This window comes from Scyliorhinus canicula, chromosome 8, assembly GCF_902713615.1.
Source record: "Scyliorhinus canicula chromosome 8, sScyCan1.1, whole genome shotgun sequence".
In the NCBI taxonomy this organism is placed as follows: domain Eukaryota; kingdom Metazoa; phylum Chordata; class Chondrichthyes; order Carcharhiniformes; family Scyliorhinidae; genus Scyliorhinus; species Scyliorhinus canicula.
In genome coordinates, this window is record NC_052153.1 from 166,836,666 (window position 1) to 166,858,196 (window position 21,531).

General features: G+C 49.5%; 1 protein-coding gene across 1 annotated transcript in view; it reads left to right on the forward strand.

The window, feature by feature from the left end:
• The window catches only part of si:ch211-197n1.2 (EF-hand calcium-binding domain-containing protein 6), a 54,316-nt gene extending 34,850 nt beyond the window's left edge, over window positions 1-19,466 (forward strand). The window contains exons 5-10 of the mRNA XM_038805663.1: window positions 89-203; window positions 8,697-8,821; window positions 9,235-9,478; window positions 10,093-10,265; window positions 17,879-18,035; window positions 18,524-19,466. Coding sequence (XP_038661591.1) covers window positions 89-203; window positions 8,697-8,821; window positions 9,235-9,478; window positions 10,093-10,265; window positions 17,879-18,035; window positions 18,524-18,781 — 1,072 coding nt within the window. The 3' untranslated portion in view covers window positions 18,782-19,466. The remainder of the gene's footprint in view (window positions 1-88; window positions 204-8,696; window positions 8,822-9,234; window positions 9,479-10,092; window positions 10,266-17,878; window positions 18,036-18,523) is intronic.
• The last annotated feature ends 2,065 nt before the right edge of the window (window positions 19,467-21,531 follow it).

A 21,531-nucleotide genomic window follows, 5' to 3' on the forward strand; every position in this document is an offset into this window, starting at 1 on the left:
TGAGGTTACAATCATTTCGGTCGGGAGGTATACTCCTCCTCCTAATTCATATGTTTGCAATAATAATGAATACATCCACTTTTGACAGGAAAGGAGCTTCTAGCCTTTTTGATGAGAAGATAACAAGGCGTACAGGACTAAATGAGAAACAATCTTTCAACCAGCTGGATGAAGACAGGAGATGTGGTAGAACTCCTGACCAGGTGCTGCTTTTATATCACCTTATATGGAAGATGAAACCAAAGGATGAAATCTTCCTGGGGGCAGGGGGTAGGTAGTTTTAGAAAAGTGCCGCTGGGTTGTCTACACAACACTATCTTGTCAATGGCAGGGTCATACTGGGACCAGCTAGCTGCCCAGGCAGCAGGTACCTAATTATCACAAATTAAACGCTTACGTGGGTCCATTTGGTGATGCACCGGAGCCTGGGATATTACCAGTGCTGGAGAGGACCCCCTGGTGAAGCCAAAGTCCAGTAGGTGACTGCAGATGCCCCTAGCGTCCAGCCTGGAGTCACAGTGCAGACCACAGCTGTGGCCACAGGCCATCCTTTTGGAGGGGCTCACCCTCCTTAATGATGGCCTGGTAGCTGTGACCACATTTTAGTTTTAACAATTCAATAGCATGCAGAGAGCACTTCCGCCTTGAGGTTCCCTCGCAGTCACTCACCCACAGCGGCAGCACCCAGCTGTCCTGCTGAGGCAGGCTGCCTCCCAGAGCCTCAAGTGTGTCATTGGGAATCCCGCCTGCCATCCTCCATTGGACAGGCATCCCAGAGGCAGCCTGTTAATTGGCCGGTTCCACAGCATCGCATGAACAGTTGACCCTCAGAAACTATGGAGTTGGGACTCAGAAATGGTCATGGCCCTTTTGTTAAAACCAAAGGCGATAAGAGTCTGCGCAATGTGTCTATTATTTACATATCAACCTTTAGTAATGAAAATGAAATGAAAATCGCTTATTGTCACGAGTAGGCTTCAATGAAGTTACTGTGAAAAGCCCCTAGTCGCCACATTCCGGCGCCTGTCTGGGGAGGCTGGTACGGGAATCGAACCGTGCTGCTGGCCTGCTTGGTCTGCTTTAAAAGCCAGCGATTTAGCTCAGTGAGCTAAACCAGCCCCTATATAGTAAGACTTTATTGCCAGTTTTAGAAGCAAATAACATGTGAATTGAGAGTTTAATTAATCTTGATTTGTAATAATGTGCCTGTCCAACCATTAGTACAATGAATAGGGCAAATAATGTTTCAGAAATTCTCAATAACGGCATGAAGAATAAAAAAAAAGCTTACTATTCCAATGGTAAGAGATTAAGAACATAGGAACAGGATTACGTCATTCAGCTACTCGAGCCTATCTGCCACTTAATAAGATCATGGCTGTTCTGTGGCCTAGCTCCATATACCTGCCTTTGGCCCATATCAGAGGCCCATATCAGATTGCAGAGGCCTGAGATTCAGAGGGCCCTGGGTGTCCTCGTGCATGAATCACAAAATGCTAGTATGCTGGTAATTAGGAAAGTGAATAGAACGTGTGCTGTGAGAAGAATTGTTGACAAAAGTTGGGAGGTTATGCTTCAATTGAACAGGGCATTGGTGAGACCCCATCTCCCCATCTGGAGTATTGTGTACCATATTGGTCTCCTTAGAACATAGAACATAGAACAGTACAGCACAGAACAGGCCCTTCGGCCCTCGATGTTGTGCCGAGCAATGATCACCCTACTCAAACCCACGTATCCACCCTATACCCGTAACCCAACAACCCCCCCCTTAACCTTACTTTTAAGGACACTACGGGCAATTTAGCATGGCCAATCCACCTAACCCGCACATCTTTGGACTGTGGGAGGAAACCGGAGCACCCGGAGGAAACCCACGCACACACGGGGAGGACATGCAGACTCCGCACAGACAGGAAAAATGTAAATGCAGTGGAAGCAGTTCAGAGAAGGTTTGCTAGACTAATATCAGGAATGGGCGGAATGTCTAATGAGGGAAGCTTGGACAGGCGAGGCTTGTATCCATTGACGAATAAGAGATGACTTGATTGAAACATATAAGATCCTGAGGGGTACTGACAGGGTGGATGTGAGGAGGAGGTCTCCTCTTGTGGGAGAATCTAGAACTGGGGGCTCACTGTTTAAAAATGAGGGATCGCTTATTTGAAACAGAGGATGACTTTTTTTCTCTCCCAGAGGGTTGTGAATCTCTGGAACTCTTCCTTAAAAGGCGATTGGAAGAAGAGTCTTTAAATATTTTTACGGCAGAGTTGGACATATTGTTGACGAACAGGAGGGTGAAAGGTTATCGGGGGTAGACAGGAATGTGGGGTTGAGGTTACAATCAGAGACTTCCGGTTGCGGCTATGACTAGCTAAGCCGCACATTTGGAAGCTCCTGCAACAAAGGTGTTTTTGGGCCAATTGGAGGGCCCCAACGGCGCTGAAAAAACGAATCCCGGTGGGGGAAGGTCCCCTGAGGAGAACTAGACCGATTTTATGGTCGGTACCCGGAGTGGAGCGGCAAGAAAAACGGCAGCAGCTCCCCAAAAAAAGCGGGGGAAGAAAATCAAAATGGCGGCCGGCGGTGCACCGGAGGAGTGGAAGAAATGGGCGGAGGAGCAGCAGGCCGCTCTCCTCCGTTTTTTCACGGAGATGAAAGTGGAACTCTTAGAGTCCATGAACGCGACGGCCACCAGGTTGGTGGGAGCCCAGGCGATCCAAGAGGCGTCGATTAAAGATCTGCAGCAGGAGATGGCCGCGAGGGAGGAGGAGGCCACAGTCATCGGGGCAAAGGTGGAGGTGCACGAGGCACTCCACATGAAGTGGCAGAGCCGCTTCGAGGAGCTGGACACTCGGATGAGGAGGAAAAATTTGAGGATCCTGGGCCTGGAAGAAGGCCTGGAGGGGTCGGATCTCCCGGGATATGTGGCGGAGATGTTGAGCTCCCTGATGGGGGAAGGGGCCGGTCCGGCGCCCCTGGAATTGGAAGAGGCATACCGGGTCATGGCCAGGAGGCCTAGGGCAAACGAGCCCCCGAGGGCGGTGCTGGTGCGGTTCCAGCGGCTAAGTGATCGAGAGAAAGTCCTGAGGTGGGCTAAAAGGGAGAAAAGCAGCAAGTGGCAGAACTCGACGGTAAGGGTGTACCAGGACTGGAGTGCGGAGGTGGCAAAGCGGCGGGCCCGGTACAACCGGACAAAGGCGGTGCTACACGCGAAAAAGATCAAATTTGGAATGTTGCAACCGGCGCGCTTGTGGGTCACCTACAAGGACCAACATCATTATTTCGAGTCCCCAGAGGAGGCCTGGACCTTTGTACAAGAGGAAAAGTTGGACACGAACTAAAACCTGGGAGCACCGGCGGTCGTAGCCGCCGGGGGACTCTTGATTGTGCAAGTGGCCCTTTTCTTTTTCAGGCCAGGTCGGAACTGGGTAACAGTTTCGTGGAGTGTTTGGGGTGTTTTTTCTCGAACGGTTGACTTTTCTGAATATTTTGAAGGTTTCGAGTTGGTGGGTGTTTCTGTATATTTGTACTGTTGAAATCTCTATGGTGGGTCGTTGGCTTCTTATGGGGTGTTTTTTCCCGTTTCCAATTTCCCTTAGTTATTTACCCCTCTTACCCTTTTTCTTTGGGTGCTTGGGGGGGTTTTTTGGTTCTTTTTTTTTCTTTTCGGGTTATGGTTATCTGCGGTTATTATACTGTTTGATGGAGGGTGATGGTTGGGCACACTGTTAGTTGATAGTTAGTTAATTATTTTGTTATTTAAGTATGTAGTTAAGTATTTATGTATTTAGTTGCCATTGGGTATTTGTATTTATATCGTTAAGTTGGGGAGACGGGACGGGGGGGAGCGGGTTGATTATGCGGGTCTTTCTCGGGGGTGTTAAGGGGATCTTTCACGGGCGCAGATGGGGTGAACCGGGAGGAGTCGGAATGTGGCAGGAGCAGCCGGGTCAGCGGAGACCAGCTGACTCTCGGGAGTACGATGTGGGGTACATCGCGGCTAGGAGGGGTCCTAGCCAGGGGGGGGGGGGGGGGGGGAAGGGGGGGGGGGGGACTGGGGGGGGACACCGGGTTGCTGCTAGAAAGACCAGGGACGAGAAGGGGAGAGCCGGGGGGGGTTGGGGGGGGGGGGGGCCATCGCTATGGGAAGCGGGTCAGAAAGGAAGGGATGACCCGGGGCGAGCAAGGGACAAGACATGGCTAATCGACAGGGAGTAGGGACGGGTCGCTCTGCGACCCGATTGATCACGTGGAACGTAAGGGGGCTGAATGGGCCGGTCAAAAGATCAAGGGTCTTCTCACACCTGAAGGGACTGAAGGCTGATGTAGCAATGCTGCAGGAGACTCATTTGAGGGTAGCAGATCAGGTCCGCCTGAGAAGGGGGTGGGTGGGACAGGTGTTCCACTCAGGCTTGGATATCAAGAACCGGGGGGTGGCGATTTTGGTGGGAAAGAGAGTGTCGTTTGTGGCGGCAGAGGTGGTGGCAGACAAGGAGGGCAGGTACGTGATGGTGAGGGGTAGGCTGCAGGGAGAGAGTGTGGTACTGGTAAATGTGTATGCCCCGAACTGGGACGACGCGGGTTTTATGAGGCGCCTGCTGGGCCTCATCCCGGGACTGGAGGCAGGGGACCTGATCATGGGAGGGGACTTTAATACGGTGTTAGACCCTGGGCTGGATAGATCGAGTTCCAGGACGAATAGGAGGCCGGCAGCGGCAGAGGTGTTAAGGGGGTTCATGGAGCAGATGGGAGGGGTAGACCCATGGAGATTTGGTAGGCCTAGGGCGAGGGAGTATTCCTTTTTCTCCCACGTCCACAGAGTGTACTCTAGGATCGATTTTTTCGTATTGAACAGGGGGCTGATACCGAGAGTGCAGGACACGGAGTACTCGGCCATTGCGATATCGGACCATGCACCACATTGGGTGGACGTGGACATGGGGGAGGCGCGGGACCAACGCCCGTTGTGGCGCCTGGATGTAGGGCTGTTGGCGGACGAAGAGGTGTGCAGAAGGGTGAGAACGGGCATTGAGAACTATCTGGGTACGAATGACACAGGTGAGGTGCAGGTGGGGACGGTCTGGGAGGCCTTGAAAGCAGTGATTAGAGGAGAGCTGATCTCCATAAGGGCACACAGAGAGAGGAAGGAGAGGCAGGAAAGGGAGAGGCTGGTGGGGGAGCTCCTAGAAGTAGATAGGAAATATGCGGCGGCGCCAGAGGAGGGGCTATTAAGGGAGCGGCGTAGCTTGCAGGCCAGGTTCGACCTACTGACCACTAGGAAGGCGGAAATGCAGTGGAGAAGGGCGCAGGGTGCGGCGTATGAGTACGGGGAAAAGGCGAGCAGGATGCTGGCACACCAGCTTCGTAAGCGAGATGCAGCCAGAGAGATTGGGGGAGTGAGAGAGAGGGGTGGGGATGTAGTGCAGAAGGGGCAAGAGGTGAATAGGGTCTTTAGGGACTTCTATAGGGAATTGTATAGGTCTGAACCGCCGAAGAGGAGAGGGGGAATGAAGAACTTTCTCGACAAATTGGGGTTCCCAAAGGTACAGGAGGAGCTGGTGGAAGGGTTGGGGGCGCCGATAGAGCTGCAGGAGCTAATTAAAGGGATAGGCCAGATGCAGGCGGGGAAGGCGCCGGGGCCGGATGGGTTCCCGGTGGAGTTTTACAGGAAATTTGTGGACTTGGTGGGTCCAGTGCTGGTGCGAGCCTTCAATGAGGCGCGCGAGGGGGGGGTTCTGCCTCCAACAATGTCGCAGGCCCTGATCTCCTTGATTTTGAAGCGGGACAAGGACCCGGTCCAGTGCGGGTCCTACAGGCCTATCTCCCTCTTAAATGTAGATGCCAAGCTGTTAGCAAAGGTCCTGGCAACCAGGATAGAGGACTGTGTGCCAGGGGTAGTCCATGAAGACCAGACGGGGTTCGTGAAGGGACGCCAACTTAACACAAATGTCCGGAGATTGTTAAATGTGATTATGATGCCAGCAGTGGAAGGGGAGGCGGAGATAGTGGTAGCGCTGGACGCGGAGAAGGCATTTGACAGGGTGGAGTGGGAATACTTGTGGGAGACGTTGGAAAGGTTTGGGTTTGGGGAGGGATTTATCAAGTGGGTAAAACTGCTCTATTCAGCTCCGATGGCAAGTGTGGTAACAAACGGGAGGAGGTCAGAATATTTTGGGCTCCATCGAGGTACTAGGCAGGGATGTCCCCTATCTCCCTTACTCTTTGCATTAGCGATTGAGCCGTTGGCGATGGCACTGAGGGGTTCAGGGGGGTGGAGAGGACTGACAAGGGGAGGGGAGGAACATCGGGTCTCGCTCTATGCGGATGATTTGTTGTTGTATGTGGCAGACCCGGAGGGGGGAATGCCGGAGGTAATGGGGATACTAGCGGAGTTCGGGGACTTTTCGGGATATAAATTAAATCTGGGGAAAAGTGAGGTCTTTGTAATACACCCGGGAGACCAAGGGGAGGGAATTGGGAGGCTCCCCTTCAAAAGAGCAGTTAAAAGTTTTAGGTATTTGGGGGTGCAGGTGGCAAAGAACTGGGGGACCCTACACAAGTTGAACTTTTCCAGACTGGTGGAGCAGATGGAGGAGGAGTTTAAGAGGTGGGACATGGTGCCGCTGTCGCTAGCAGGGAGGGTGCAGTCAGTTAAAATGACGGTCCTCCCGAGGTTCTTGTTTTTGTTCCAGTGTCTGCCCATCTTCCTCCCCAGGGCCTTTTTCAAGAAGGTAACGAGTAGTATCATGGGGTATGTGTGGGCGCATGGCACCCCGAGAGTTAGAAGGGTCTTTTTGGAGTGGAGTAGGGATAGTGGAGGGCTGGCGTTACCCAACCTTTCAGGATATTACTGGGCGGCAAATACATCGATGGTACGAAAGTGGATGATGGAAGGGGAGGGGGCAGCCTGGAAGCGCATGGAGAGGGCGTCCTGCGGCAACATAAGCTTAGGGGCACTGGTAACGGCACCATGGCCGCTCCCTCCCACGAGGTATACCACGAGCCCGGTGGTGGCGGCCACCCTCAAGATCTGGGGGCAGTGGAGGCGACACAGGGGGGAAGTGGGAGGTCTGATAGGGGCACCACTAAGAGGGAACCACAGATTTGCGCCGGGAAACACAGGAGGGGGATTCCAGAGCTGGCAGAGGGCGGGTATTAGACAACTGAGGGACTTGTTTATAGAGGGGAGGTTTGCGAGCCTGGGAGAGCTGGAGGAGAAATTTGGGCTCCCCCCGGGGAACACGTTCAGGTACCTCCAAGTGAAGGCATTTGCCAGACGACAGGTAGCGGGGTTCCCCGCGCTCCCCGACAGGGGGGTGAGTGATAGGGTGCTATCAGGGGTCTGGGTCGGGGAGGGGAAGATCTCGGACATCTATAAGATTATGCAGGAGGTGGAGGAGGTACCAGTAGAGGAGCTGAAAGATAAGTGGGAGTTAGAGCTGGGGGAACAGATAGAGGACGGGACATGGGCAGACGCCCTGGAGAGGGTTAACTCGTCGTCGTCATGTGCGAGACTAAGTCTCATTCAATTTAAGGTACTGCATAGAGCCCACATGACGGGGACAAGGATGAGTCGGTTTTTCGGGGGTGAAGACAGGTGTATTAGATGTTCGGGAAGCCCTGCGAATCATGCACATATGTTTTGGGCATGTCCGGCACTGGAGGAGTTCTGGAAGGGGGTGGCAGGGACGGTGTCGAGAGTGGTGGGGTCCAGGGTCAAGCCAGGATGGGGACTTGCGATCTTCGGGGTTGGGGTGGAACCGGGGGTACAGGAGGCGAGGGAGGCTGGAATATTAGCCTTTGCGTCCTTGGTGGCTCGGAGGAGGATCCTGATTCAGTGGAGGGACGAAAGGCCTCCGAGTGTTAACACCTGGTTAAACGACATGGCAAACTTCATCCAATTGGAAAGGATCAAATTCGCCCTGAGAGGGTCGGTGCAGGGGTTTTCCAGGCGATGGCAACCCTTCCTAGACCTCTTGGATCAGAGATAGAAACTGAGGCCATGACAGCAGCAACCCGGGAGGGGAGGGGAGGGCGGGAGGGGGGGAGGGGGGGGGGGGAGGGGGGACAACGACGAAGGAAGTACGGTAGCGGCGGTGGCACGGGCAAGGCCTGCCCGAGGACGCTGCTAGAAATGATAAGTTGGTCTGACTGTCGGTTCGCCGGCGGGGGGGGGGGGGGGACGCGCGGGTAGGGGGGGGGGGGATTCTTTTTCTTTTTCTTGTTAAGTAGGGGGGTTTGACTTTGTTGTGTTATAATTTAAATGTAAATGTAGGGGGGGTTAAAATGTTTGTATTTTGAAAAATTCAATAAAAATTATTTAAAAAAAAAAGAGGTTACAATCAGATCAGCCATAATCTTATTGAATGGCGGGACAGGTTCGAGGGGCCGAGTGGCCAACACCTGCTCCTAATTTGTGTGCTGACAGGTCCAAAATTTGCCTTGCATTTGATAATGAACCCTCAGCTATGAAAATAAACCTTACCAGTATCCCTTTACTGTTACTGATATGAACCGTTACTTGAAACAAACCTGTTGGACTTTAACCTGGTGTTGTAAGACTTCTTACTGTTACTGATATAATACTAGACTGGCGCGTACTCAGGAATATTACCCAGGCCGGTATTTTACAAATACAAAAAGTGCAGCTTGGCTAGATAGCTTAACTCTCTGATTTCTTTTCCCCTGCACAGCTCTTCCAGATTATTAAAACCCTGTTATATAACCAGTATCAAGAGGTTGAGAAAGAATTTGAAGAGCTGGATGAAATTAATTCAAGGCGGCTGAACCATGAAACTATGTATCGACTTCTGAAACGGTAACTTGATGGCACAATATGAACAGAATATGCTGGATAAGCTCAGCCGGTCTGGCAGCATCTGTGGAGAGAGAAACGGTTACCATTTCGCCCGACTTCTGAAGAAGGGCCATCAGGACTTGAAACATTAACTCTGTTTCTCTCACCACAGATGCTGCCGGACCTGCTGAGCTTATCCAGCATTTTCAGTTTTTATTTCAGATTTCCAGAATCTGCAGTATTTTGCGTTTACTTGATGGTGCATCTGAGGAGGAAAGGCGGATGGCAAGAAGGAGGTATTAATCCCTCCAGCAATAATAGGGTGACATTAAAGAACCATGCAGAGTTTGCTGATCATTTAGCGTAATGTTACTGCTCTTAATCCGACGGGGTCGATCTGACTGACTGTTATTTCCTCCCCTGTGCCCTACCAGGTTTGACATTTGCCCAGAAGTAACGCGTGGCGAGATTCGCAGGCTTTGGCAAACGCTGATCACCAACCAAGATAAGACGTTGGATTTCCTGGAGTTTGTGAGACATTTTGGCTACTCCGCTAAATCCGCCTGTTTCCCCAATGCCAAAATCAACCCTCCGAAGAAGGGAGACTGCGATTTCCGAATGCGCTCGAAAAACCTCAACTGTGCATCCGACATCCTGGTAGACAGCGTTCGAGCCAAAGTGAGGATCTCAGCCTTCAATTCAATTGCATGCTCCATCTTTCTTCAGTTTCCAGATAGATAGAGTGCTAAAAAAGTCCTTTTGTAATTTTAAACTTTATTAACTTTGAATGTGCCCCATGGTAGAAATGAACTATAAACGACATACAAAAGCAGAATGCGTAATGGAATTTTAATGTTGATGTTGTTAATGATGTTGAAACTAATTGAAAATAATGACAGTAGTTTGCATGGGCCTCACCCCCACAACCCAGAGATGTGCAGGATAGGTGGATTGGCCACGCTAACTTGCCCCTTGAAAAGAAAAATGATGAGAGCGGCTGAACTAGTGGGAACTCTGAACTTTGAACCACTAAAGATGGTAGTTATGTTGAATCCTTGTCATTTGAACTGTCTTATTTTAAAATGTGGCATTGAGATCAAGGATCACCCTGATCATATTGAATGGCAGAGCTGGCTCGAAGGGCCCTTGCTCCCAAGTTTCTATGTAACCGATGAATTATGCTTACAATTTGTTTTTATCAAGTTTAAATTTGCATAATGTTTTACAAGTACCCTCTGTATAATTCAATGTAGCTAAGCCAAGTTGACATTGTTGATTTACGCAACCCGCAGGTGGACTACTTGTGGGACGACCTTAGGAAAGAATTTCAGGAGCTTGACCCTTACTGCACTGGCTTCGTGAGCAAAGAAGAGTTCAAAGATATCTTGACAGAGCTGTGTATGAATCTGAATCAATACGAGTGTGAAATGCTGGCAAAGAAATTTGAAGTCAATGGGGATGGCCGGTAAGTTCATCTGTGTTCACTCTCTGAATCAGGGCTCGGAGAGAGGGGAGACATTAAAATCTCCTTTCGCAATTGTTGAAGCTGAGACATTCAGGTTTTAGAATGGATTGTTAATTGCCAAGGGAATTAAACATCACTCTGAAAGAGGTTAAACAAGGTTGGCCTTAAGAAATGGGGCTCAGAGGTTGGGGGGGAGGGGGGGGGGGGGGGGGGGGGAGGAGAGACTGCCAGCCTGCCCTCAAGGGTGGAAATGGAGAAGACAAGCTACTAAGTCCAAAATAACATAGAACTGCGCTAAATCTACTGCAGAGTAGCAGGCCATTGGGCCCAATGTGTTTATGCTCTACACCAACTTTCTCTCCCTCTCTTTACTTCTCCTGCACCTCTCCACATATTCTTTTCTCACTCATGTACTAATCTAGCCTCCCCTTTAATGTATCTGTGCTATCTGCTTCAACACTCCCATGTGGTAGCAAGAACCACACTGTAGAGGTAGAGTGTACAAAAATGCAGCTACAGGACTTAGCAGTTGATGAATACCTCTCAGTTTTAATTTTAGGCACTTGGAAAATTTATGTTGTTTCTGTAATGTTGATTGAGGGATAAATATTGGCAAACACAGTGGGAATACCTCCCCTATTCCTATTCAAAATTGTGCGATGGGATATAACATCCAAACAAGCAGACAGATGGGCCCTCGGTTTAATATGCAATGCTCCCTCATGACTAAACTGGAGTGCCAACCTTGATTTTTGATGCTTATGCCCTAGAATGGGACTTGAACCTGGAATGTAGCGATTCAGAAAATAGTGTGCTACCAAATGAGCCACTACAAGGGATAGTGCTTATTTAATTTGGCTTGCCAAATTTTAATTCTGTAAGTGAAATGGCATCTGTGTGCATGAGTGAGAGAGAGGGGGGGGAGAAAGAAAGAAGGAATTAATTAATTATTAATTAATTAATTATTGAGAAACTAAGACATTGGTGAAATTGCTGGTCAATTTCTATCAGCTTCAATCTTTGGTGAATCGTATTCAAATTCTTTGGAATTGTATACCCCAGAGGGTTGTGGATGCTCCATAGTTGAGTACGTTTAAGACTGAGATCAATAGACTTTTTAGATCTCATATTAACCTCACCAAGGCCAGTCTATCCATGATCATATTGAATAGTGGTGCAGGCTCCAAGGGCCAAATGGCCTACTCCTGCACCAATTTGCTATGTTTCTATGTTAGAAAATCATACCAATCATATGGACCAGGGAGGCAGTGGTATAGTAGTATTGTCATGGACCAGTTACCACAAGATCTCAGATAATGCCCTGGGGACATGGGTTCAAATCCTACCACGATGGTGAAAGTGAATTATTTTTTTAAAATCTGAAATTAAGAGTCTAATGGTGACCATAAAACATTGCTAATTTTGTAAAAAACCCGGTTCACCTTTAGGGAAGGAAATCTGCCATTCTTGTCTGGCCCACACCGTGATTCTAAAATGCCACTCAGTTCAAGGTAAATTAGAATAGGCAATAAATGCTGGCCCAGCCAGAAATGCCCACATTGTATGAATTTTTAAAAATCCATTAACCTCTAAAGAACCAAGCCTCCTTTTTGCAGATCAGGTTTACCTAATAGCCTTCTTATCATGGTCCTCAGCCTATTCCTCTTCAGAACTACACCCAGTCACTTGACCATATTTTTATATAGTCTGCTTCAATACTAGAAACCTATCAAACTACTCTGTTACCCTTTGGTTGAAAAAGTTCAATCTGACTTTCCTTTGTAGTCCGAATTATCTAATGTTTATATCCGCATGTAAGTGTATAATAATACCATGAAATGTTAGGTTGTATGACTACACCTTACTGCTTCTTCATTCTTTCCCATATTATATATTCTGCTCAATTTGATATTATTTTTAAAGTTAAGTTGAATAGGAACATTTAACTAAAACTCCAGCCACATTAAACAACCAATCAAAGAATGGATAACACTAAAGTTTGCCCTAGCTCACAGTTCTTTGAGAATGTTTTGGTGATTGAGGTAAGTGTTGGTGCACTGCAATACATGTCCACATGGATGAAAAGCCTCATGTAGTAAAAAAAGGAAGGAGGACATTTATTACAACGGTTACCAGGACGAGATAGCATTTAAAACTTTGCTCCTGACTAAAAAGATGTACGTGAGACATAACCTGCTGAGGTTTGCCTTTATATTTCAGTCAGGAAACTGCGAAGAAAGCAAGGATTTATACTTGTACGGTACCCTTCATATTCTCATCAAGGCCAAAGTACTTCACAAGCAATTGAGTAGACAATTTGTACTTTTAGAATGTCCCAAACTACTTTATGGTTAATCAATTATGTCTGAACAATAGTCTTTCATGAAGGCAATTTTTTTTTTTTTAATAAACAATTTTATTGAGGTAGTTTTTGGCTTTATAAACAGTTACAGACATCATCAGAAAGGAAGCAAAAAAGGCAAAAAATGTGCAAACATCCACGTACTTTCAATACTTCCACCGTAACATATTGCACAAGCCCGCTCCCCTCCCACTGGTACTACCCGCCATATTTTCCCTCCTACTCTACTCTACCCCCCCCCCCCCCCCCCCCCCCCTGCTGACGCTCACTCTCCCGCAAATAAGTCAATAAATGGTTGCCACCTCCGGGTGAACCCCTGCACAGAACCCCTCAAGGCGAACTTGATTTTTTCCATCCCCAGGAAACTCGACATGTCCGCAAGCCACCACTCCGTCTTCGGGGGCTTTGAGTCCCTCCACGCCAATAATATTCGTCGCCGGGCTATCAGGGAAGCAAAGGCCAGCACATCGGCCTCTTTCTCCCCCTGGACGCCCGGGTCTTCCGAAACCCCAAAAATTGCCACCCCTGGGCTCATCACCACCCTTGCTTTTAGCACCTGGGACATGACCCCCGCAAATCCCTCCCAGTACCCCCTCAGCTTAGGGCATGCCCAAAACATGTGAACATGGTTCGCTGGTCCTCCCGCGCACCTAGCGCATTTGTCCTCTATCCCGAAAAATTTGCTCATCCGAGCCACCGTCATATGGGCCCGGTGAACGACCTTAAATTGGATCAGCCCGAGCCTAGCACATGTCGCGGTCGAGTTTACCCTACTCAGGGCCTCTGCCCACAGCCCATCCTCCATTTCCCCGCCTAGCTCCTCCTCCCATTTAAGTTTCAGTTCCTCTGTCTGGGACCCTTCCTCCCTCATGAGCACCTTATAAATACCCGAGACTCTACCCTCCCCTTCATCCCTCCCAGAGACTATTCTGTCTAGGATCCCCATTGGCGGGAGGCGCGAGAAAGATGGGACCTGTCTACGAACAAAGTCCCGCAACTGTAGGTATCTAAAATCATTTCCCCTTACCACCCCAAATTTCTCCTCCAAGCTCCTCAAACTCGCGAAGCTCCCTTCCAGGAACATATCACCCACCCTTCCCGCCCCTGCTCGCCGCCATACTCAGAACCCCCCATCCATACTGCCGGGGGCAAACCGATGGTTGTCGCAGATTGGCGCCCAGACAGACGCCCCCATCTCCCCCACATGCCTCCTCCACTGGCCCCATATCCGCAGGGTCGCCACCACTACCGGGCTGGTGGTGTACTTGGCCGGCGGCAGCGGTAGAGGAGCCGTGACCAGGGCTTCCAAACTGGAGCCCCTGCACGAAGCCGCCTCCACCCGCTCCCAAATAGACCCCGTACCCACCATCCACTTCCTTATCATAGCGATGTTGGCCGCCCAGTAATAATTGACCAGACTCGGCAAAGCCAGCCCTCCCTCGCTGCGGTTCCTCTCCAACATCGCCTTCTTTACCCGCGGAGACTTTCCCGCCCAGACAAAGCTCATGATCAGCCCGTTAACTCTTTTGAAGAAGGACTGTGGGATAAAGATCGGGAGGCACTGAAAAATAAACAAAAATCGAGGGAGGATTGTCATCTTTACAGTCTGCACCCTCCCTGCCAGCGACAGCGGGAGTGCATCCCATCTCCGAAACTCTCCCTTCATTTGCTCCACCACCCTGGCCAAATTTAACTTATGCAGCCTGCCCCAGTCTCGTGCCACCTGGATTCCCAAATACCGGAAATTTTCCTCAACCAGCCTAAACGGTAGCCCTCTCAATCTATTCTCCTGGCCCCTTGCCTGGACCACAAACATTTCACTCTTGACCGTATTTAATTTGTATCCTGAGAACTGGCCGAACTCCCTCAGCATTCCCAGTATAGTTCCCATCCCGGCCACTGGGTCCGACACGTACAGGAGCAGGTCGTCTGCATAAAGAGAAACCCTGTGTTCAACCCCGCCCCTCACCATCCCCTTCCAAACCTCTGCGGCTCTCAGCGCCATCGCCAGCGGCTCTATGGCCAGCGCAAACAGCAGCGGGGAGAGCGGGCAGCCCTGCCTGGTCCCTCGGTACAACCTAAAGTACTCCGACACTTCTCTGTTGGTCCTGACGCTGGCCCTCGGGGCCTGATATAATAATTTGATCCAATCCACCAATCCCTCCCCGAACCCAAACCGTCCGAGCACCTCCCATAGATAGTCCCACTCCACCCGGTCAAAGGCCTTCTTGGCGTCCATTGCCACCACTACCTCCACCTCTCTACCCGCCGGGGGCATCATTATCACGTTGAGCAATCTCCTCAGATTGGCCGCCAGCTGCCGACCTTTCACGAACCCCGTTTGATCCTCCCCAATCACCTCCGGTACACAGTCCTCCATTCTACCAGCCAGTACCTTTGCCAGGAGCTTGGCGTCTACATTAATCAGGGAGATTGGCCTGTAGGACCCGCACACCTCCGGGTCTTTACCCCGCTTCAATATCAGAGATATGGTGGCTTGTGACATTGTCGGCGGCAGGGTCCCTCTGTCCCTTGCCTCATTGAAAACCCTCGCCAAGACCGGGCCCACCAGCTCAGAGAACTTCCTATAAAACTCTACTGGGTATCCATCCGGCCCCGGGGACTTCCCCGACTGCATGGCCTTTAGGCCCCCCAATACCTCCTCTACTCTAATCGGGGCGCCCAGCTCTTCCACTTGCCCCCCCCCCCAACTGTTCATGAAGGCAATTTTATATCAGCAAACAAAGTAAGTTTTAAAACAACCATTGTGGAGACTTTGATATCTGGTTCTCAGGTTATTTTTTTTCATCTCTAACTTGAGAAGATGTGAACTGCATCTGGCTAGCTTAATGGTACTATGATGCTAAAAATGCCAGTGTGAGACAGGTAAATACTTTGTGAGACAGGCCAGATCCAAGTTAAACTATTGACTTCAGTTTGGAAAATAATTACTCAATGCATCTGTCCAGATGCTGTTGCTGTGCTCAACAGTAGTTACATGCCAATTCCATTTTCATGTTAACAAAGAGTGACCATCAATATCTTGTTAATATTGAAGAAGAAACTAGAATTCTACGGTGCAAAGGTATACCTGAGACCTTTCAAAATTTGGCTTTGCAGCTGGTATTGTAGTCACATTGTATCCAGAGTCAAGCCTTTGAAAATGAGCTAGGCCAGACAGGCAGGATTCTCAGCCTCGTGGCATTGGAAGTGCTCGGACGGAGAATCGCGAGTAATTGAAAAATCGAGGTTTGCCCCCGGTGCTGATTCCGATGTCATGCTCCAGTCCTTCGCTGGCGGCTATATTGGTGCTTACAACACTTGGGCGGGATTCACCATTCCCCGACTACGATTTAGTCATCGCCGACTGGACGGAGAATCCCTTCTGATGCCGCAATCGGGGACGACGCCTGTTTGACGCAGGTTTTGTATCCTCTGCCCCTCCAAAATTGCATCATTGTGTCACACGCTGCATGCCATCGGAATGGCGTTAGCATGTCACCCGAAGGCCCTCCCTGATGCTCCGCCCCCGATGAGTCGAGCACCCGACCGCGGGGTTGACGTGTGGTCTCAGCGGTCAAGAACCCGGTATGGCGGCTGCAGACTGTGTCCAGCGCCGCCTGAGACGGGCGGGAGCCGTGCTGCTGGCCGAGGGCTTCCACGAGGGCTGGGGGAATTGGTGTGGCTTGATCAGGGGGTGGCCAGGCGGGCACTATCTGGCAGGCCTGGTCCACGCATGGCCGACGCCATGTTTTATGGCCCAACCGCTACAGGACATCACCATGCGCAGCCATGGACCCAGCCATTCTCCAGATTGTCCATTCTTGGGAGCCGCGAGTTTTACTCGGAGCGGCTGCTAGCCCCTTGCCAGTCGCAGGATCGGTGAGGAGTTGGCGCCGATTTTGTTTGTCATAAAATGCAGTTAGAACTTAGAACAGTACACCACAGTTCCTCTGCACTAACTCTCAAAACGGTGAATCCAGCCTACCAAACTGAGAATCTTGCCCGGCATATCTTATATATAAATACACTTAAAGATGAATGTCTGTGTAGTCGCCTGGGCTGGGTTCTATTGCCTGAAGGGTTTGGAGAAGTATTTTCTGGATTTGCTTTCCCGTTTTATACTCCTGAGTGTCTTTTTGTGAGTTTCTGATTCTCCACACGTGTCCTATAGGGTAGCAAGTTGCTGATATAAATGATTCCGGCATTGCCAGTGTGGGGCAGGCTTGATGAAACAGCTGGTATTTTCTACCTGTCACTTATGTGGGAGATGAAACAACTTAACAACAATACAAAATAGGTGATATTGCTGGTGGTTGTGTTACTTTCCAACAATATCTACCTAATCGGCAATAGAAACAGATCTTGAAACCCTAATTCAAATCTAGCCTATTGCTAATATCTGAATGACTTTTCCTCAGAGAGGATTGGACCGTGTAAAAGTGTACTGGACTAGCAATCGCCTTGTCAATTGTGAAATTCAATAGATTCAAAAACAGCTTCTTCCCCGCTGTTACCAGACTCCTAAATGGCCCTCTTATGGACTGACCTGATTAATACAACACCCCGTATGCTTCACCCGATGCCGTGTTTATGTATTTACATTGTTTACCTTGTGTTGCCCTATTATGTATTTTCTTTTCTTTTCATGTACTTAATGATCTGTTTGAGCTGCTCGCAGAAAAATACTTTTCACTGTACCTCGGTACACGTGACAATAAACAAATCCATCCATCCATCCATCCATCCAATTGAATTCAATGCATTTGTTCCATTGTGAGCTAATATAAAGTGGTCTTGTTATAGATCGGTTCACTAATGTACTTGAGTTAAGGAACTTGCTGCTCTTGCACAGTCTGGCCTACAGGTGACTCCAGTTTTACATTGTGTACTTGACTCGTAATGAGCACAGGACAGCTCGTGTTGGACAATTAAGGCTCCCTTGTCAATGTTGCCCACATCCCGAAAACAAACTTTTGAAAATACGTTTTACTCAGCAGGGTGGATAATTTTCCAAATCCCTCTGTTGCTCACCACAGTACTGTAGATTTAGCTGTACCAATAGTAAAATAGCGAATCGTGCTGAAGGACACCGCTATAAATCCAGTCACATTTTCTTTATTACTTCCAACATTTTGAGATTGACTAAAGGAGAAAACATTTTCCTTTAAGTTTTGAAATGTGAGATTAACTTTGCTGTGAATTTAAAATGCCTCTCAACTGATGATTCCCCTCTTAACTTGGTTGCCAGGGTTTCCTACCTAGACTTCTTGAAACCATTTGCAATGCGCAGACAGCAATGGCGAGAGGGGAGCAACATGGTAGCAGTGCTGCAGCATCCAAACACTAATTTTACTGAAGGCAAGAGCACAGGTCTGGACACCATCACAACAAGGCTCCGACGAAAGGTAATCTACACAAGCCACAGAGAGATCGGTTGTGATCTTAAAATTCTCATTCTTCTTTTCAAATCCCCCATGGTCTCACCCCTCCCTATCCCTATAGTCCCCTCCAGTCCGACAACCCTCAGAGATTTCTGGGCTCATCTAATCCTGGCCTCCTGAGCATCCCCAATTTTAATTTGCCCCAACATTGACGACTGTCCTTCAGTTACCAAGATCCTAAGCCCTGAAATCCTTTCCCTAAATAATCTGACTTTTTAACCTTTTCTCCTTTAAGATGCTCCTTAACACCTACCTTTTTTTAAATTCTTTTAAGGGATAGGAGCATCACTGGCATGGTCAGCATTGATGGTCCATCCCCATTTCCCCAATTTTTCTTTGAGATTTTGGACCAAGGATGTGGTCACGTCTGGCTAGAAACTAGAATTATAGCACAATACATACCTAAAGATGTGAACTAAACTTAAGCTCTCATCTTCCCTTATACCCCATAGCTCCAAGGAGAGTGGAAATCCTTACGTAGAGCCTTCAGGAAGTTGGACAATACCAGCAGTGGCTACCTGTCTCTGCCAGAGTTCCGCGCTGTCCTCAAGCTCTGCGATCTGCTCCTGAACGAGGATGAAGTCTACCATGTAATGTCAAAGTTTGACGAAAACATGGAAGGAAAGATCAACTACAAAAAGTTCCTGGAAGAGACCTACAAAAAAGAGAGAATCCGTGTGGAAAACAAAATCTCTAACAGCAAAGAGTAAATGTTGGTATTTCAGCTGAGAGATGGCAGGAAGGATAAATCCGCCCATAACTGCACTGAATGAACACACCTCGACGTGCGTGGCCTCTGTCTCTGGTGCACACTTGCTCAAATCTTACAATGATAAATAGCTCAACCTTTCAGAAGTTGCCCAAGTCTCTCTGTCAATCATAACTTTAACCTAATTTTGCTTTGGGACAAGATGTTGATCTGGGAAAACCCAAGCTCTGGCCACTAGCCTCAGTGACTTAAGATGATGAAAGGAAAGAAAGGACTTGCAGTTATACAGCAAGTTTCATGACCTCAGGGCATTTCACAACACCTTACAATGAATGAAATACTTCAGACGTTTAGTCATTGTAATGTAGGAACCTCCCAGTGGATCTGCACAAAACAAGGTTCACAAAATGCTTATGACCAGATAACGGGCTTTAATGATATTTGTTGAGATCTCCTCAAATCACAACAGTAATTTTTGCAAATTATTGCTTCCATTTTTCCCTAATGTAGAAAATTAACGGTCCTCTATAGACTGCATACACATTCTAACATTCACCTTTGGACAGATAGTCTAAGTGTTTAATGACGAGAGTGGGTTTCCAAAGCTAGGATGATTTGCATTTTTTTTTTAATAAACAATTTTATTGAGGTAGTTTTTGGCTTTATAAACAGTTACAGACATCATCAGAAAGGAAGCAAAAAAGGCAAAAATGTGCAAACATCCACGTACTTTCAATACTTCCACCGTAACATATTGCACAAGCCCGCTCCCCTCCCACCGGTACTACCCGCCATATTTTCCCTCCTACTCTACTCTACCCCCCCCCCCCCCCCCCCCCCCCAACCACCCCCCTGCTGACGCTCACTCTCCCGCAAAGAAGTCAATAAATGGTTGCCACCTCCGGGTGAACCCCTGCACAGAACCCCTCAAGGCGAACTTAATTTTTTCCATCCCCAGGAAACTCGACATGTCCGCAAGCCACCACTCAGTCTTCGGGGGCTTTGAGTCCCTCCACGCCAATAATATTCGTCGCCGGGCTATCAGGGAAGCAAAGGCCAACACATCGGCCTCTTTCTCCCCCTGGACGCCCGGGTCTTCCGAAACCCCAAAAATTGCCATCCCTGGGCTCATCACCACCCTTGTTTTTAGCACCTGGGACATAACCCCCGCAAATCCCTCCCAGTACCCCTCAGCTCAGGGCATGCCCAGAACATGTGAACATGGTTCGCTGGTCCTCCCGCGCACCTAGCGCATTTATCCTCTATCCTGAAAAATTTGCTCATCCGAGCCACCGTCATATGGGCCCGGTGAACGACCTTAAATTGGATCAGCCCGAGCCTAGCACATGTCGCGGTCGAGTTTACCCTACTCAGGGCCTCTGCCCACAGCCCATCCTCCATTTCCCCGCCTAGCTCCTCCTCCCATTTAAGTTTCAGTTCCTCTGTCTGGGACCCTTCCTCCCTCATGAGCACCTTATAAATACCCGAGACTCTACCCTCCCCTTCATCCCTCCCAGAGACTATTCTGTCTAGGATCCCCATTGGCGGGAGGCGCGAGAAAGATGGGACCTGTCTACGAACAAAGTCCCGCAACTGTAGGTATCTAAAATCATTTCCCCTTACCACCCCAAATTTCTCCTCCAAGCTCCTCAAACTCGCGAAGCTCCCTTCCAGGAACATATCACCCACCCTTCCCGCCCCTGCTCGCCGCCATACTCAGAACCCCCCATCCATACTGCCGGGGGCAAACCGATGGTTGTCGCAGATTGGCGCCCAGACAGACGCCCCCATCTCCCCCACATGCCTCCTCCACTGGCCCCATATCCGCAGGGTCGCCACCACTACTGGGCTGGTGGTGTACTTGGCCGGCGGCAGCGGTAGAGGAGCCGTGACCAGGGCTTCCAAACTGGAGCCGCTGCACGAAGCCGCCTCCACCCGCTCCCAAATAGACCCCGTACCCACTATCCACTTCCTTATCATAGCGATGTTGGCCGCCCAGTAATAATTGACCAGACTCGGCAAAGCCAGCCCTCCCTCGCTGCGGTTCCTCTCCAACATCGCCTTCTTTACCCGCGGAGACTTTCCCGCCCAGACAAAGCTCATGATCAGCCCGTTAACTCTTTTGAAGAAGGACTGTGGGATAAAGATCGGGAGGCACTGAAAAATAAACAAAAATCGAGGGAGGATTGTCATCTTTACAGTCTGCACCCTCCCTGCCAGCGACAGCGGGAGTGCATCCCATCTCCGAAACTCTCCCTTCATTTGCTCCACCACCCTGGCCAAATTTAACTTATGCAGCCTGCCCCAGTCTCGTGCCACCTGGATTCCCAAATACCGGAAATTTTCCTCAACCAGCCTAAACGGTAGCCCTCTCAATCTGTTCTCCTGGCCCCTTGCCTGGACCACAAACATTTCACTCTTGACCGTATTTAATTTGTATCCTGAGAACTGGCCGAACTCCCTCAGCATTCCCAGTATAGTTCCCATCCCGGCCACTGGGTCCGACACGTACAGGAGCAGGTCGTCTGCATAAAGAGAAACCCTGTGTTCAACCCCGCCCCTCACCATCCCCTTCCAACCCTCTGCGGCTCTCAGCGCCAGCGGCTCTATGGCCAGCGCAAACAGCAGCGGGGAGAGCAGGCAGCCCTGCCTGGTCCCTCGGTACAACCTAAAGTACTCCGACACTTCTCTGTTGGTCCTGATGCTGGCCCTCGGGGCCTGATATAATAATTTGATCCAATCCACCAATCC